Raw genomic sequence first — 19,617 nt, forward strand, 5'->3', positions numbered from 1 at the left:
TTCAAAATTCAACACCTTCATTGGATGTTTTTGAAGAGCTTCAAGAATTAAATGACTTTTGGAAGTGTTGAAAATGGTATGTAGTTCTATTCTTTTTGTTTATAAGCTTACTTTCATCACACAAATTAAAATTTTAATATATTATTCTTTTGTCTTTTATGTTTTAGATTCTTCATAGAATGCAATGGAACCTAGTCAACCTACCTTGTGAATTGTGAGTAAGGTGTTTGTTCTTGAATTTCTAAGGTAAAAATTAATATTTGAAAGTAGTTGTAGGATAAGTACACATCATGGAGACCGGAATGGTGTGAGGGAAATCATGGGATGAAGTGATAACTTTGATTTTAATTTTGCATGTTGATGAAGACATTAATTTATGGTTTGGACTATGAACTATGGACTATAGACTATGAATGTGTTTTTATAATCTTTGTAATTTTGTATGTTGTAGTATGGAGTATGGACTATGGATGTTTAGACTTTGAAAGTTTGAATTTTGGATTGAAGATTTGAAGTTATGGATATTTGGAGTTTATAATTCATGTTTTTGTATAGTTTGTTATGAATTTATTATGATATGTATTTTATTTTAATTGGATTTATTATTTTAGGTGGTATTTTTAGAATTTTAAATTTTAGCTTTAAAAAGTTTGGTTAATTGGTTAACCGACCAATTAACCGAAATATTTTTTTTGGTTCGGTTAATTCTGTCGAGCAAACTTTGGTTCGGTTAATGGTTAAAGAAAAAAAACCTAGGTTAATTCGGTTCGGTTAACCGATTGAACATCCCTACCAGCACATGCCGCAACCTTTGAACACTAAGCCTAGTTGTGCAGCATGCCTGAATCGGTCCTTAGCCTTCACGCCCATCATCCCCTCCTAGGACTGGACTTAACCCTACCTGCGCCCACATCCCATCTAGGACTAGACTCGGCTTTCGCCTCGCCATCGATTCAAACCCGTGACCTCGGTTCTAATACCAGTTGTTGGATCTGAGCGCTGCACTATGATGACTTCCTAGTGGGTCACTCATCATACTTAAAACTAATTTTTGATATGCACGTGGATATTAATCATTTAACTACATCCCTCCGTGGTAAGTTATAGCGCCCGACTCGGTCCTTAGCCTTCGTGACCATTATCCCCTTCCTTGGACTGGACTTGGCCCGACCTACGCCCACATCCCATATGGACTGAACTCAGTTTTTGCTTTGCCATCGATTCGAACCCGTGACATTGGCTCTGATATCAATTGTTGGATCTAATCGCTGCACTATGCTGACTTCCAGTGGGTCACCCATCTTGTGACTGTTGTAAGTCAATCACGCTTAACCACAGTGTTCTTTGGCTATCTGGTAGCAATATGCTACTTAAAACCAATTGGTGATATGTATGTGGACATTAACCATTTAACCACATCCTTCCATGGTAAACCACAACGCCCGACTCGGTCCTTACCCTTTGTGCTAATCATCCCTCTCCTTGGACTGAACTTAGCCCAACCTACTCCCACATACCATCTAGACTGGACTCGGTTCTCGCCTCGCAATCGATTCAAACCCCTGACCTTGGCTCTGATACTAATTGTTGGATCTAAGCACTGCACTATGCTAACTTTTAGTGGGTCACCCATCCTGTCACTATTGTAAGTCAAGAACGCTTAACCACAGAGTTCTTTAGATATCTGGTTGTCATATCCTACTTAAAATCAATTGGTGATAAGTACGTAGACATTATTTGAAGTTTTGCGGAAGTAGTAACTCAATAAAATTCTAGGTGTTAATTACCATATGGTAAACGTGTAACCAAATTATCTGAAACAGTATGCGAACTAGTTCAAGTCGTAGTGCAATGGGAAATTAAGATGATGGGCATATTTTACGCTCATATTTTAGGTACATCTTTATAATATTTTTATATTAATTATTTAATATTATCTAATAATTAGTTCTTTTTATATACATAGTATAATCTATTCTTATACTACATATAATATATATAATATATAATTTATAAGAGTAAATACTACGTACTTAATACTATATATATATAATATACAATATAATATATAATATAATATAATATAATATAATATAATATATAGAATGCATTATAGTATGTATATATATAATACGTACTGCATTATGCTCCATAATTATTTATAATACTTATTTGTATGTCAATTTGTTTGTCTTTGTGCAGGTGGGCGCGACAACTTCAATTCGCCGTGCGCATATTATGGCGAGGCAGCAGCGGAAGTCTTCAAGACATGGCACAAAAATAGGGAATGGTGGTAGAAAATAGCCTAGGGTTATTTTTAGAATGCTATAAATAGTAGGAGTTTCCTATTGTAAAATGTTCATTCTTCCCTCCTCTATAGTATTCGTTGAAGTTGTTATCAATGTCCATTTGTGGCTAATTTCTAGTTGGTTTAGTGAATTGAAGCCCCGGAGTTCATAACGCTGTAAGGTTATTTATTTAACTTTATTATATATATGTTTTTATGCATTTTGAGTATTAAATATTCTTCTAAATTATTTGAATAGTTGTATCATTTAATTGCTAGGGAGGCCTACTAGTTATTTACTTGATATAATTATTTGCTATATTAGATAATGTTGTGCTACAAATTATTCTAATATTCAGTAGCAACTGAGGTTAATTATTGACGGCTTAGTGATAATTGGTCTCGGGTAGAATATTTTCCTAAATTAAATGCAACCGCTTGTGCTTGTGTTATTTAGTTTGTCGGTTTTCCTAGTTCCTATTGCTGCTATTAAATTAAATCTATAGCGCTTGTCTTAGATTATTTAGTAGTTAGGGATAATTAAACCACTTGTGCTTTATTTACCTACAACTAAGGGAAAACAGAAATGAAATAATTTCACGACAAATATTCAATTGCATATTAATTACTTTATTAATCAATGATCAGTGTTGAATTCCGGTGGTGGATCTTTACTAACCAAGGTCTCCTATTATAAGTGTTTTCGATATATTATTTTCATTGCTTTATTCGTTCAATTAAATTTCTTGTTTATTTAAATTCTCTTTTATTTTATCTTTATTCTCGATATATTCCAAACCCCCCTTCCTTTAATTTGAGCACATATTTTAAACTAGTTACTCCTCGTGGGATCGATCCTTACTCTCGCTACTACGTTTGTAAGGTTTTAATTTGGGAGCCTACGACAGCTCACCATAAGACACAGACGCGGAAGCAATAAGTATGTATGTAACACCCCCTAATTTCCATGTAAATTAAGCCTTAAACATGCAGATAACTAATCAAAACATCAAACACAGCGGAAGACTGAAAAACGATTATATAAACTGGAAATGAAAGGGTGCTATGCCACGCTCACCTAGAGGTGAACGCATAGGCTAACATTTGCATGATTCATAATCTAAAATCCATACATAACCAAAGTACTACAGTCTATCCTTGGCACACAGGCCATAACAACTCAAACGAGGGAACTACACTAGCAGGTTCTAGACCGCGCTCACGTTTATACATCACCAGAAAGAAACACATAAAAGATGGGACGACGCCCGGTCAGCGAATAATGCTGGTAACCCACCAATACATGTGAAATATCATACATAGATAGGATATACGTAGGTAAAATCATTTTCGAAACGGAATATACATATATATGTTCAAAACCCAGAACAGAAGTCAACGCAAGACTCCAAGCACTCACAACAAGATAAGAGAACACATCCCAAGACCACACGAGATACAACGACTCACAAGAACGGCTCAAGGTATAATATACCATCACACAGTAGATTAACACCCGACATCTGACACCCCAAAAATCCACATTCAATCCATGGATTAATTGAGTAATTAATCCTATTTTTATTTGAGGAATTAATTCCTAAAATCCTGATTTTTAATACTCAAGGACTAGAATTTGACTAGTCAACCTTTAAGTTGTGTTGTACCTTGTGCTTTGAGGAGAGTTCCCTTGTTCCTTACATTTTCTAAGGGTTAGTAAGGGTATCATTGTCTTTTCACCAAGAGTTAGTATTGTAACCTAACCTAGAAGACTTCTTCATTTCATTCCCTACAATTCTTAGAAAATAGTTCTACCTTCTCTCTAGAAAAGAAGTGTAGCTTATTCTCCAAGCCAAGTTGAGACCCTTGTCAAGATTTCAAGATTTGCTTCCAAGATTCAACCTTTCACCTATTTGGGCATCTAGGAGGGTAAGATCTAAGTTCATCTTGTGTTTTTGGTTCCATCTTAGTTATCTTTTTCTTAAAGGTAGGATCTTTATGATCTTTTGGTTTAATCTTGAAGTGGGTTTGGAAAGTAAGCCTTGTGGAGAGCTTGTTGTGGTGTAAAGTGAAGTCTTTTGGTCTTCAAGAGGTAACACATGCTCTACAAAACTTATTTTGCTTACCTATATGTGATTTCTTGGATTCTACATGTGTTTTGCTATAAAATGTGAGGGTTTATGCATTTGTCTTGTGATATTCCATATCTAGAGCTTGTGTTTAGGGTTCCTTTGTGCCATTGCTTGGCATTTTCCATGGTTCAAGTCATTTTGTTGTATTTGGTGAGATTTGGCATGTTTTGGACTTGAATTTGTGTTTGGAGAAGAAAATCCCCGAAGGGATTATTTTGCACAGGTAGATGTACCCGCGGGCGGAACGACGGGTCGAGCTCCACCCGCCGCCCACCCGCGGGGAACATGTAGCCTCGTGGGTAGTGTACCCGCGGGCGGAACCACGGGTGGGAGCCTACCCGTGGTCCACCCGCGGGGAACACAGTGGAGTTGAGATGGGATTTGTTCCCCGTGATTTGTTTGGCTCGGTATTTGGTCTTTTGGCTTCCCGATGTTCTTTTGTGGAACTATTTGAGTGTCTCCTTGATGTTTCGTACGTCTAGAACTATATGGTAGGTACCCATGTAGGACTTTGGTGTCTTGAATCGTGCTAAGTGTTCAACATTGTGTTTCGTTGGACCAAGAGGTGTCTTGTGTGTTCCTCGGAACTATCTTGAGTTTCCCAGTTGGATTTCTTTTATCCAGTTTCGTTTTATCTTCCGCTGTGCTAGTTTTGTCGCTTAATCTGCATGTGTTAAGGATTTTATATAGGTCTTGTTTGGGGGGTGTTACAGTTGGTATCAGAGCCTAGGTTTGAGTTAGGAAGAGTTAAGTCTAGACTTTCTAAGTGGTTAAGTGTGTTTTGAGACCTCTAAGCGACCTTAAGTAGCTAAGTGTTAGGCTTAGGACTCTAGGTTGCGCGGTGAGATGTGTGTTGCTTTCTGTCTTGCTTCTTTGCTCTTTTTGGTAATCTCGTTGTTGTTGTAGAAGTTTGCGATACCTCCTCGTCCTCGCGTTCGCACCCCGGAGACCCCGACCAATGGGTAGCTCGCTCAGAATCTCCAGCAGCTGACGCAGACGCTCAGTGAAGCCTTGCTGAACAACAATCAAGCTGTGTCGCCTCCTCCCCCTGCTGGACATCGTGATGTAGGTCGTTTGGTGTCAGGGCATCGGCCGCCAACCTTCGCTGGCGAGGAAGACCCTGTAGTCCTAGAAGAGTGGCTACGGGTGTTTGATAAGATCTTCATCGTTGTGGGTTGCCCTGAAGAAAGGAGAGTAGAACTGTCAACGTTCTACTTCTGCCAAGAAGCTGATCTGTGGTGGGTCCACGAAGGTCCGACCTTCCTTGAAGAGCCTGGGTTTGATTGGACCGCGCTCAAGGACAGAATGCGCGAAAGGTTCTACCCAGCGCATGTGCGAGCCGCCATGTTTGATGAGTTCTTTCATCTGTAGCAAGGATCCTTATCTGTGGTCGAATACCACAAGAAGTTCTTGGAGCTGGCACGCTTCGCGAGGATGCTTGTGCCTATAGAGTTTGCCAAGGTTGAGCGTTTCGTTGCCGGTCTAAATTATGAGGCACGAAAAGCGTTGACGATGAGTAGGCCCAGTTCCCTTAAGGATGCGTATCTGTGTGCCGCGGATCTGTTTCGTGTTCAGCAGCTTCAGAGGGGTTCGTATGAGTTAGCTAGGAAGAGAGTTGAGAGTGGAGGTCCTTCCACCTTTAAGAAGCCCCGACCGAGCTTTCAAGTCAAGGCCGTGTCATCTTCTTCTCAAGGACCTATCAGAGTGGAGCATCAGGATCAAGCCAAGTCGGTTGGTTGTCGAAGATGTGGGAAGGTGCACGCGGGCCATGATTGTTATGGCCAGGCGTTTAGGTGCTTCCGATGCGGGGATCGTGGTCATAGAGTCGCGGAGTGTCCCCAGCTTGCCGGTCAGAGAGCGTTGCCGCCACCCCCGAGAGCCGGAGGAGCACTAGGAGGGAGTTCAGGTCGCGGAGCTGTCGGAGCTAGGCCACCCGGAAGAGTTTTTGTGATGGCGCGTTCTCAGGCTGAGTCGGAGGGCTTGATGGAGGATGAAGTGGCAGGTAACCCCTTTCTTCTAGCCTACCCTTGTTTGTTTCTCCAGAATCATCGTGTTCGTTGTATCTTGAGTGTTACCTTGTGTTTCATAGTTGTCTCTTGCTTGGCAATCCTTGGTATGCTTTCTTTGATAGCATTTCTTTTGAGGCTTAGTATAGAATCGTCTTGCTAAGTAATTTCTTTAGTTGGCATGTGAGCTTCGTTGTGAAGTTAGCAATCAATCCTTGTACTTGGTTGTTCTTACAACAATTCCTTGTGCACTTCCTAAATTTTCCAAGTATTCTTTAAATTGGAAAATAGCAAAAATTCTTACCAAGAACCCTTCCTTGTGTAGCTTAAAAGCCAAGCCTAATGTTTAACTGTAGCCTTTAAGTTTCGAACCCGAGCCTAATTTTTGTCAACCCAACCTTTAAACCACTTGAGCCAATTTTAATTCCATCTAAACCATAAATTCTCACTTTACCCAAAATCCCCAAATTAAATCATCTTTTCTCCCAATTTCACTCAAATCCCTAAAATTCCCTTTCTTTTCTCCTTACTTTCTTTCTACCCGTGAGACCACCCAGCACCCACCCCTCCCCGTAGCTTCACCGCCACCACCACCTGCCCGTCGCCCCACCGTCACCGAGCTGCCGCCTCGTCGCCGCCGCCGAGAGAGAGCAGCGAGAGTGAGAAGAGAAAGAGGAGAAGTCTTGGGTCCTTTTTGTTGAGCTTTGGATCATCTTCAATCATGCCTAGAAGGTCAAGTTTAGCAAGGAAAGCGGAATGGGTGGATACCCATTACCTCGTTCTTGAAGGTAAAGCTTTTGATCCAAAATCTTTTCCTAGTTCCTTGTTGGATATGCTTAGGTATCAAGGTTTGTTGGATGGGTTTCTCGCCATAAGGGCCGAGACTTACCCGAGTTTGGTGAAAGAGTTTTATCGTCACATGGTTGTGACAAAGGAGGGCGATAAGTTGGAGATCACCTCTAAGGTGAGAGGTGTGAAGGTTGTGTTGTCTGAGAAGAGGTTGGCTCAGTTGTTGAGTTTGTCTGCTATCGGAATGGCTCAGTACAGTGGTCATTCTTGGGTTAGTACGGATACCATGGGGTACCGTGACTATTTGAGCTATCTGTTGGGCCGTACGAGTGGTTTCACTCAAGCCTCTAGGCCGGAAAGGAAGTGATTGTCTGCAGAGCAAAGGATCTTGGTGATGTTGGTGTCAGATTGTTTGTTGCCGAATAACAACAAGAGCAGTTTGTTGGGTAAGTTGGAGTGCACCTTTGCTTTCTGTCTGAAAAATATGGTTAAGTTCAACCTGCCTGCTTTGATGATGCAACACATGGTGTTTGACCGGGATCACAATCGGAAGAGCTTACCATATGGGATGGTGTTGAGTTGGATCTTGGTTAAGAAAGGTGTTAGTGTGGACGGTTGCCTCCCGAAGGCCGTGGGAAAGATGGTGTTGGATACCACCAATCTCCGGAGTTTGTAATCTGTTTCGGTTGGATGATGGTGAGTACATCACGCTAGAAGAGGTTGCAAGGAAAGCACCTGTTGACAGGGCGGAGTTAGCTGCTGAGCTTGGGATCCATGCCGGGAAGTTGAGCCTCGCAAGAGTTTGGGCGGTGATGAAGAAGTTGAGGAGGAAGCTGACCAAGAAGAAGATGTAGGAGCACCGGAGGCCGCCGAAGCTGAAGAAAGTGATTCGGACAGTGAGGAAAGACGGAGAAGGAAGGAAGCTCGCACAAAGAGGGAGCACGACGTCGTCACCTTGCTTCGTCAGCAGAACAGCATGATCGCCGAGAGCTTTGCGTTTGTGAAGGCACAGTTCGTCGCAGTGCATCGGAGGCTGGATCAGATTGAAGCCAGTTCTAGCCGCAGGGACGAAGACGAAGAGGATTCCGAAGTGGCCGAGGAGTTGGAGAGCAAGGAGTTTTAGTTTGTGTGATAACCCCGTTCGCTTTTTTCCTTGTTGTTTCTTTCTTAGCCATTGTTAGCTTGGTGATAGGTTGTTGTGTGCTTTGTGTGCTTGCTTGTTCTGTTTGTTGCCTTGTTGTTTAGCTAGTTTGATAGTGGTGTTTGGAGTTAGTAGTTTAGTCCTTGGTTGTTGTCTAGAAGTTGGTGGTTGTGATGAGGCTAGAGTTCTTGATGCTCAATCTATCCGTTTCTTGACCTCTTGCCAATCCTTGAAATTTGAAATGCCTTCTTCTTTGCCTTGGGAATCCTTGTGAGTTCTTTTGGAGTCTTTGACCAAAAGAGTTGTTCTTGAACTTCTTGTCACAATTTCGTTTCCTTTTTACCGTTCGCTATTAATTCGTTGTACCCAAGCTTCGGGGACGAAGCTTCTTTGAAGGGGGAGAGGATGTGACACCCCAAAAATCCACATTCAATCCATGGATTAATTGAGTAATTAATCCTATTTTTATTTGAGGAATTAATTCCTAAAATCCTAATTTTTAATACTCAAGGACTAGAATTTGACTAGTCAATCTTTAAGTTGTGTTGTACCTTGTGCTTTGAGGAGAGTTCCCTTGTTCCTTACATTTTCTAAGGGTTAGTAAGTGTATCCTTGTCTTTTCACCAAGAGTTAGTATTGTAACCTAACCTAGAAGACTTCTTCATTTCATTCCCTACAATTCGTAGAAAATAGTTCTACCTTCTCTCTAGAAAAGAAGTGTAGCTTATTCTCCAATCCAAGTTGAGACCCTTGTCAAGATTTCAAGATTTGCTTCCAAGATTCAACCTTTCACCTATTTGGGCATCTAGGAGGGTAAGATCTAAGTTCATCTTGTGTTTTTGATTCCATCTTAGTTGTCTTTTTCTTAAAGGTAGGATCTTTATGATCTTTTGGTTTAATCTTGAAGTGGGTTTGGAAAGTAAGCCTTGTGGAGAGATTGTTGTGGTGTAAAGTGAAGTCTTTTGGTCTTCAAGAGGTAACCCATGCTCTACAAAACCTATTTTGCTTACCTATATGTGATTTCTTGGATTCTACATGTGTTTTGCTATGAAATGTGAGAGTTTATGCATTTGTCTTGTGATATTGCATATCTAGAGCTTGTGTTTAGGGTTCCTTTGTGCCATTGCTTGGCATTTTCCATGGTTCAAGTCATTTTGTTGTATTTGGTGAGATTTGGCATGTTTTGGACTTGAATTTGTGTTTGGAGAAGAAAATCCCCGAAGGGATTATTTTGCACAGGTAGATGTACCCGCGGGCGGAACGACGGGTCGAGCTCCACCCGCCGGCCACCTGCGGGGAACATGTAGCCTCGTGGGTAGTGTACCCGCGGGCGGAACCACGGGTGGGAGCCTACCCGTGGGTCCACCTGCGGGGAACACAGTGGAGTTGAGATGGGATTTTTTCCCCGTGATTTGTTTGGCTCGGTATTTGGTCTTTTGGCTTCCCAATGTTCTTTTGTGGAACTATTTGAGTGTCTCCTTGATGTTTCGTACGTCTAGAACTATATGGTAGGTACCCATGTAGGACTTTGGTGTCTTGAATCGTGCTAAGTGTTCAACATTGTGTTTCGTTGGACCAAGAGGTGTCTTGTGTGTTCCTCGGAACTATCTTGAGTTTCCCCATTGGATTTCTTTTATCCAGTTTCGTTTTATCTTCCGCTGTGCTAGTTTTGTCGCTTAATCTGCATGTGTTAAGGCTTTTATATAGGTTTTGTTTGGGGGGTGTTACACGACATGCATAACACAAGAGAATAAGGACACAACCAATGACAACACATGCCTTTGTGACTACACACGTCACAAGAAGAGAAACTCACAACAACGGCTACACAAGCCTTCGTGACATCACCCATCACATATTGATATGCCTTCCTTATGCCCGGTTCCAACCTTATGGCTGCCCCCAACCTTATATCTAGTTCCAACCATTATCTCCAGGACCCCTGTACTTCTGAGTCCAACATTTTCCCTCCTGGGACCGTCGTTCCCCACCAACAAACCACCAACAAGACCACCAATTCATAGTACATAAGGTACCGATCACACACACGGCGACACACGCCTCCCAAGAAATACGTGAACTTGACACATAGGTCACAAACTCCATAATCACGTCATGGCCACCACGAGGACCACTGCCGTACCTTGGTGACTAATGTCCCATACCATTAATCGTGCAATCCAGGTACAACCACACACACCACACCACAACAGGAAACAATCAACGGATCACAACGAAGATATGAAACCATACTCAATCAAGGAAAGGATCACAATCCGACTCCAACGATGATTAACACAAGTCATCATCCACAATAGGAAGGTACAAAAAACACACACGCTAGTATTTAAACACCGAACTAGCATGCTTATCAAACGGGTAAACCAAACGTAGTTCCGAAGAACACACAAGACTCATCACGGTTCAACGAAACACAATGTTGAACACTTAGCACGATTCAAGACACCAAAACCTACATGGATTCCTACCATATAGTTCTAGACATACGAAACATCAAGAAGACGCTCAAATAGTTCCACAAAAGAACATTGGGAAGTCAAAAGACCAAATACCGAGTCAAAAGAATCACGGGGAACAAATCCCCCAACAACCTCATCATGTTCCCCGCGGGTGGACCCACGGGTAGACCCCCACCCGTGGTTCCGCCCGCGGGTACCACACCCACCGGCGATGTACCCCGCGGGTGGGGCGGCGGGTGGAGCTCTGCCCGCCGTTCCGCCCGCGGGTACACTACCCTGTACCAAAACATCGGGGATTTTCAACACCAAGCTCAAATTCAAGTCCTAAACATGCCAAATCTCATCAAATACAACAAAATGACTTGAATAAAAGGAATAGCCAAGCAATAGCACACATGAACCCTAAACACAAGCTCTAGATATGAATCTTCACAAGACAATGCATAAACACTCACATTTCATAGCAAAATCACATGTAGAATCCAAGAATCATCAAATAGGTAAGCAAAATAGATTTTATAGAGCATGAGTTACCTCTTGTAGACAAAAACCTTCACTTAACACTTCACCAAACTCATAATAAGGCTCACCTTCCAAACCCACTTCAAGAACACACCAAAAGATCATAAAGATTCTATTTTTAAGAAAAGACACCTTAGAAAACACTAAAAACACAAGATGAACATAGATCTTACCCTCCTAGATGCTCAAATGTATGAAAGGTAGAATCTTGGAAACAACCTTTGAAGATTTTACAAAGCTCCAACTTGGCTTGAAAGAAAAGCTATCTAACTTTTAGAGAGAAGGTAGAGCTCAAGTTTGGAAAGTGTAAGGAGAAAGAATGAGGAGTGTATACTAGGTTAGCTTGCATTACTAACACAAGGTGAAATATCATGAATACTCTTACTAAAATGAAGAGGTGTAAGGGAACAAGGGAACTACTCACAAAGCTTAAGGCACAACCTTGACTTTGGGTTGACTAGTCAATTACTAGTCCCCGACTATTAAATTTTCAAGAATTTAAGGAATTAAACTACCAATTGGTTTAGGATTAATTACTTAATTAATCCCTTAATTGAATTTGGATTACGGGGTGTCACAATGTAAACATGCACAAGAACAAAGTAGGTTTGTTAACCCAGTTCGGGATAACCACTCCTACGTCTGGGGGCACCACAAGATGGTTTGCCCAACTCTTCATTCATAACTAATTGAACGTATTTACCAAACAAACAGCTATGAACGAACACTTCGAACTTTTGGCTAATCCTTAGCGTTGTTGGTACGTCGAAGTTTCTTAAAGAGATGGTGCAAGGCTTCCCAATCTTACAAGTTGAGACCCCTCCTCAACTGCAACTCTCTCGAGTACTCAATTGTGGTTTACGGCCCGAGATCATCAAGCATCAAAACTAACTTGATATGAATAGAGTATTCATCAAGTTGCTCTGTTTAAGCTCCATTGATATGCTGTTGAAAATATTTTGTATATGTTGAGTAATTTCTTGGGATTCATCAAACTGATCACTTGTACGAAATGGGCATTTATAGTAGTCCTTTCAGATTTTGCTATAATTGCATAACTGTATTGGATTGCACACGGAACTAGTCTTTGTGTCTGGTTCACCCTTAGTCTTCAGTCTTCGTCTTCATATAACCCCTGAACTAAGTCTCCTATTTAGTACAGACTCAATCTATTACAAAACACTTCTCTAAACTAAATCATGAGCGACTGAATTATTTCATAAAACAAAAACAATTTGGAGGAGTGAAAAATATTTATTCGTAAATACTTTTTCTCAATGATCAATCTTTTATTAACATTAACCATTTAACCACATCCCTCCATGGTATGCCACAACACCACGTCTCAAATCGAGTAGGGGCTGAACTCGGCCCGACCCGGGCGACTCCCAACAATGGAGACTATTATTTCAGCAAGAATGAGAAAGGGAATGTATGTTGTGGATTGGAAATCTACAAAACCAAATTTTTGCTTAGTTGCTAAAGGCAAATATGATCTAAGTTGGGAATGACACAACAAGATCAATCATCTCAATTTCAAAGACATCACAAAACTAGCAAGGAAAGAATTGGTAGAAGGTTTACCAAACATAACTTACAATAAAGACAAGATTTGTGAAGCATGTCAAAAAGGGAAACAAATCAAGTCATCATTTAAGTCAAAATCCATGGACTCATCTTCTAGACCTTTGAGTCTACTCCACATGGATTTGTTTGGACCTGTTGATCCAGTGAGCTTAAGTGGAAGAAAATATACTCTAGTGGTAGTAGATGACTACACTAAGTATACTTTGGACGTTGTTCTTGAAGAAAAAGAACCAAATTGAGAAGTTGCTACCCAAATTGTTGAAGTAACTACAAAACGAAAAAGGATGAACCATTGTCAAAATCAAATTAGATCAAGGAAGAGAATTTGTAAACCAAGTAATCAAGGATTTCCGTGGTCAGAACGGTATTCTTCATTAACTATTCGCAGCAAGGACGCTTCAACAAAATGGAATCGAATGAAAGAAAAAACCGAACACTTAAGAAAGCCGCAAGGTCAATGATTTCACTTTCTGAATTGCCTAAGAGATTTCGGGCTAAAGCCATTAACACAGTATGTTACACCCAAAATAGGTCTATAATTCACAAAGGTCATGGAAAGACACCTTACGAACTATGGAAATGCTTGAAACCTGTCGTGAGCTACTTCCACATATTCGGTAGCAAGTGTTTCATTCACAACAATGGAAAGTCACACCTTAAGACATTTGATGAAAAAGTTGACAAAGGGTTATTTCTTGGATATTTTGCTACCAGCAAAGCCTTCAAAGTGCTCAAGAAATGAACAATGGTGGTAGAAGAATCTATACATATGGTGTTTGATGAAACACACATGAGCCGAATAGTAGATGATCTAACTAAAGAAGTCAAATAGTTAGATATTGAAGCAGTGGATCAGCCAGCTCGAGAGTTGTTTCCAATAAGTTGTTTCAAGAGGCCAACAACGAACAGTTAGACCGAACAATCAAACCAAATAGTAGACAGTAGCAGTACGTATGTAGATATACCGAGTCAGTTGCTCGAAGAGTCAGATGAAGAAGAAGTTATACTAACAAATACTCATACAGTAGATGAAAACGCAACTCCAACCAACTTTCAACCAGATTTAAGGTGGTTAAGGGATCATCCACCAGATCAAGTAATTGGAAATGTTCATGAAGGAGTAAGAACAAGGTAATCTATTCGAGAAAGCATGACGGCATGTTTTCTTTCGCAAATAGAGCCCAAAATGGTTGAAGAAGCTTTAGCAGATGTAGATTGGGTTCAAGCCATGCAAGAAGAGCTTCATCAATTCAAAAAATGACATATGAGAGCTAGTTCCTAAACCTTCACACCAAAATGTTATTGTGACGAAGTGGGCATTTAGGAACGAAATAGATGAACGAGGAGTCATTGTTAGGAACAAGGCATTGATTTTGATGAAACCTTCTCTCCAGTGGCAAGATTACAAGCTGTAAGAATTTTCCTAACTTATGTTGCATGCAAGGACTTCACAGTATTCCAAATGGACGTTGAAAGTGCTTTCCTAAATGGATTATTGGAGGAAGAAGTCTACGTAGAGCAACCCCCAAGATTTATGGTGAATATGGGTGAAGATAAGGTCTACAAGCTAAAAAAAGCCATTGTATGGATTTAAACAAGCGCTAAAAGTATGATACCTACTCGTGTTTCCTAATCAAATGTACGTGGATTCACAAAAGGTCAAGTTGACAAAACCCTATTTCGAATCAAGGATGGTGAGCACATTCTCTTAGTCCAAATTTATGTTGATGACATAATTTTTTGCAACACCAATCCATCTTTATGCGAGAAGTTCTCCAAATGAAGAGTAAGTTCAAGATTAGCACGATGAGAGAACTTAACTATTTCTTGGGATTACAAGTCAAGCAAAGCAAAGAAAGAATCTTCATCAACCAAGCAAATTACACCAAGGATTTAATAAAAGAGTTTGGTGTTGATGGGAAGTCTTTAGTTAAAATTCCTGTGAACACATCGTTGTAAATGGACGTTGAAAACGAAGGAAAAAAGGTTGACGAAGCCAAGTATAGAGGAATTATTGGCTCATTACTATATCTTAAAGCTAGCAGATCGGACATTTCGTTTGTAGTAGGAGTTTGTGATAGATTTCAGTCAAATCCGAAGGAAAGTCATCTAACAGCAGCCAAGAAGATCCTAAGATATCTTAAGAGTACACAAAGTGTTGGATTTTGGTATCCGAAAGGTGGATCATTCCAGTTAATTGGCTATTAGGATGCAGATTTCGCCGGTTGCAAAATTGATCGCAAAAGCAGTCCAGGCACATGTTAGTTTTTGGGTAGAAGACTTGTGTCATGGTTTAGTAAGAAGAAAAATTCAATTGCTACAAGTATAACTGAAGTCGAGTATGTAACTGTCGGAAGTTATTGTGCTCAAGTGTTATGGATGAAACAATAACTCCAGGATTATAGTGTTGAAGCCAAAGAGATTAGCATAAAGTGTGATAACGCTAGTGCTATAGTCATAACTCATAATCTAGTGCTACACTGTACTCAAGGACTAAGCACATTAAAATTAAATACAACTTTATTTGAGATCATGTTGAGAAAAACATAGTGCTAGATATGTCAATACAGATCATCAACTTACAGACATACTGATAAAGCCCTTGAGTGAAAGCAGATTCTCAATGCTAAGGCACGAGTTAGGAATGATCGAGTTGAGTTGAAAGATCATTTCAAAAAGTTATGATGATTCGAGAGGCTAAGAAGTACCTTCAAATGGTGGTTCGAATTGTCAAAAGACAAGCAATGCAAATATGGATGATTGAAGAGTATTCGAAGTACAATAAGGGTCGAACAATTAATGCTTCGAATGGTTAAGATGACCGCATGGTCAATAAGCAATGGTTGAATGGTCAAGAGAACTCCGAATGGTAGGTTGAACAATTGAACAATTAAAAAGGTTGAATGGCTCTTAAGAAATGGTCAAATGGTTTCAAAGTCGAATAGTAAGGACAAATTTATAAGAATAAGTTTCAAGAACTGAGAGAACAACTAAAAGGCTAAAAGTGCAAAAGTCAAGAAGAATGTGGCAAGCAGAAAGCTCTCCGAACCGTTATGGTAACCTTTATAATTACTTTAATTACGATTCCTAACAATCGAGAAAATGACTTCCACTTGTTCACGTCTCTGAAAAGTCTGACACCAAACCTGACGTGCATTTAATATTCTCTCTATATTCCCTCTCTCCTATTTAATGCTCTTTCCATTTTTTACTTATTCTCTTTCCTTATCAACAATAAAAAAAAAAAAAGAAGAAAAAAAAAAACGATTTTATTTATACCCAAGACAAAACATATATACCTTTAACCATCAAATTTATTAGGCATTTGTTTAGAATTGAAAATAGTTAAATGCCCATTTTTTTCTCAGGACATCTCCAGTGATATCTGCTCTGCCCTGCCCTGTCCTGCATAATCATCTTCTTTGGCTAACCAACCATTGTTTTCTAGAGCTCTTTTTGGGAATTTGATTCCCAATCTCTTTGTTGTGTTCCTAGACTGGTGTTCTTTTCTCAAACATCAGTGAATTAAAAAAACACAGACCAGTCAGTATCAAATTCAACAATAGCTTTTTCCAAAAGTTCCCAATGCTTTGTATTTTTCTTGCATCCTGGTCGATAAATTTACCATTTTGTTAAACAAATTTATACAGATTAAGGAACTTCAATTTGGAACAAGAAATATCCCATACAAATACTATCATTTGTGTAGGTATTTTACTTACAAATTAATGGCAAAAAGAAAGAGTCGTGAGTTCATTTAATACATAAGCAACAAACATCAATCCACACATATCAAGCAAAAAAACAAGGTGATTATCATTCTATTCTTTGCTGAGGTCGATTCCAGCCTTCTTAGCAACAGCATCAAGTCCGTTCTTTTCTATTGTCTTTAACGCCTTTGTTGACAGGCGCAGTTTCACATACCGCTTCCCAGCTTCCCACCAAAGCTTTTTGTACTGAAGGTTCACAAATTGCAACCTTTTTGTCTTGTGGTTTGAATGAGAAACTTTGTTTGCCTTGTTGGCCTTCTTCCCTGTGAAGGGACACACTCTGCCTGAAAATCAATACAATCCATTAGTTTCCACTTTCCTGTATTTCTCCATATGTTTTTGTAACAATAATAGAATGGGTATATGCAAAAGCACAATTTGTTTTCCCCATTTACAGTTTGTATCACAGAAAACAAGGTTATTGCTAAAAAAAATGTCATGGTTTACTGATGCAGCAATTCTGATTTCATGAATTACCCAATCCTAGTTCAGTCATTCCTTTTTCTAAACAAACATAATCTGACTTAAAGAGATCATGTCTTATAATAAATCACATGGTTAGCTTTTGTAAATATATTGTTAAGTTAAAAGATAGGGAAAAAGGGCCAAATAAGTCCTCAAACTATTCGGGATAAGTCAATTTCACCTTTGAATTACAAAAAAGTTTCAAATTAGTTCTCGGCCTCTTTAAAATCTGCAATTAGCACTTTTAGCAAAAAGTTTCACATTACCATTTGGTAACCTTATTATGGTTTATGTGACAAATTTTTTATTTTTTAATTTATATAATTAGATTAAAAAAAAAACTTATATAGTCCTCATCCATAATCGCCATGGACTTGGAAGGATGACGATGTCGTCCTTTGTCCATAGTGGCTGTCTGTCCTTCTGGACGAATGGGTATGGCTGTCACAGCCAAACCGGCCGGCATGTTTATTTATTTATTTAATTTAAATAAATAAAAATATTTTTTAAAAAAATTAAACTAGTCTACATGGCGTCCATGTATACAAGAAAAATTCCACGTAAATGTCACGTCAACATAATCTGTAATAGTAATTAGTAAGACTTACAGGTAAAAAGGTGCTAATTGTGCTTTTCTCTTTTTGAAAGTTTGAGGGCTAATATGAATGTTTTTCTAGTTTAAGAGTGCAATCAACTTATCCCATGTAGTTTAAGGGCTTATTTGGCCCCTATCCTAAAAGGTATCCTTTGGTTACTCTTCCCAAGGTTCAATTTGGAAATAAGTGAAAGAGAATCGTTGATTTTGATGGCTGAAGAGTATGCCGTCATATGCATGGTTACATAGGGCAAGAAAAGATGAGAAACATATAATATTTCACAAGATGATTGAACTGAAGACCTGAGTCTAATAGCAAGTTAGAAACTAGAAAATACTTCTAAGTTCTAAGCCAAATGTTTTCCATCGCATCTGCCTCTTACATCTATCTTACACACCATAAGGACAAAAAGAAGTGGAGGAAACATAGTAAACTAAACCTACTCTCTAATATTTGCATTTGTGAAAGTAAGAAAAGTGAAACTAATTCTTGGAATTAGGTCACAGAGAATGAACATATCCTACAATGCAGCCCAACCAAAGCAAAACATCTAATCATCCATTTCTCTATACCCCCACAAAGATAACATTATCAATAATAGGATCACTTTAAACCTACAAAAGTAAGATCAAAACCATTAACCCCTTAACCTGGGGTGTGATTGAGTAGAAGGACTCATCCATACTTAACCAAATGTCAAAGGTTCGATCCTTGACATTGACTTTGGGTATGGAACCTCCTTAAATCTCAGGCCAGCTATCCCACCCATTAGAGGTGGTGTCTATAATTCAGTCATTGTGTTCGACGGTGGAATTCCTTCGCATACCCAAAAAACCATTAACACCTTAACCTTACTTACCTCACAGAAACTTTTTAATTGTTTAAGACCAATGCACCACATGTTTTTACTAAGAGCTGCTATGTGCATTCTAAATTACAGCTCAAAAAGCAAATAAGAACTAAAAGCATCATTTCCAAAATGCTATCCATTACTTACTTCCTCCTTTGGAGAATAAAATATTCCAAGAAATCTGGGTTTTGGTTGATTGAAAATCTTTTCACATTTTGAATAAACATTTATTAATTTCAGTAGCAAGGCTTCACATTGGATTCAAATCTAACCATGGGAATAATACACACAAATAAAGGAGATAAAGCAGAGGGATTTACGAGCAATAGGTTGTAGAGAGGGACGGAGAGGAGCGGAGATTGGAGTTGGAATCTGACAGTGGTTGTACGAAATCTTGATACCACTCAACTGCGAAGCTATAAACCCTAGCTCCTCCTGCTGCTTCCTGATTGAGAATAGAGCCGCCGTCGATTTGGAGGCTGGCGTCTTGAAGTGGCGCCCCAACGCCGGTCCTCCCACGCTCACCATTGCCGTTGATGCTGCCATTTCAAACGTAACCACAAAACTTTATCCTGAATTCTATCTACCTACCCTTACATATATATATATATATATATATATATATATATATATATATATGGTAAGTAATAAACTACGGTAAGCTTCGTAATCTGACCATTTATTATTTTTTTTTTGGCATCTTTTAATTCGACCCTTCTTAAAATTTTGACCCTTATAGGACGTTTGGCAATTATTATTGTGTGGACTATGGTCTACATAAGTTGTGTGGACCATATTTTGTATATTGTAAGATAATGTATATTCAATATAAAAATAATATCTAATCTAACTCTATAATAAAGCAAGAAGTTTTGCCAATCATTGTTTCCCGCCCAATGAAAACGACGCAGTTTTGGTTTAGTTATGCATCTCGAATTACTTCCGTTTTTACTCTGCGCGTGTAATGGGAATCGCTATTGGGAATATACCTA

General features: G+C 39.3%; 1 protein-coding gene across 1 annotated transcript; it reads right to left on the reverse strand.

The window, feature by feature from the left end:
- Positions 1 to 16,589: 16,589 nt before the first annotated feature.
- On the reverse strand, positions 16,590 to 19,231 carry LOC109165998 (50S ribosomal protein L28, chloroplastic). Its single transcript, XM_019314883.1, has 2 exons — positions 18,946 to 19,231; positions 16,590 to 16,998 (listed from the first exon to the last, which is right to left on the reverse strand). Exons 1-2 carry the CDS (start codon positions 19,169 to 19,171, stop codon positions 16,766 to 16,768), a joined length of 459 nt encoding a protein of 152 aa, XP_019170428.1. The 5' UTR covers positions 19,172 to 19,231; the 3' UTR covers positions 16,590 to 16,765.
- Between the last annotated feature and the right edge of the window lie 386 nt (positions 19,232 to 19,617).

This window comes from Ipomoea nil, unplaced genomic scaffold (assembly GCF_001879475.1).
Source record: "Ipomoea nil cultivar Tokyo-kokei standard unplaced genomic scaffold, Asagao_1.1 scaffold3084, whole genome shotgun sequence".
Taxonomy (NCBI): Eukaryota; Viridiplantae; Streptophyta; class Magnoliopsida; order Solanales; family Convolvulaceae; genus Ipomoea; species Ipomoea nil.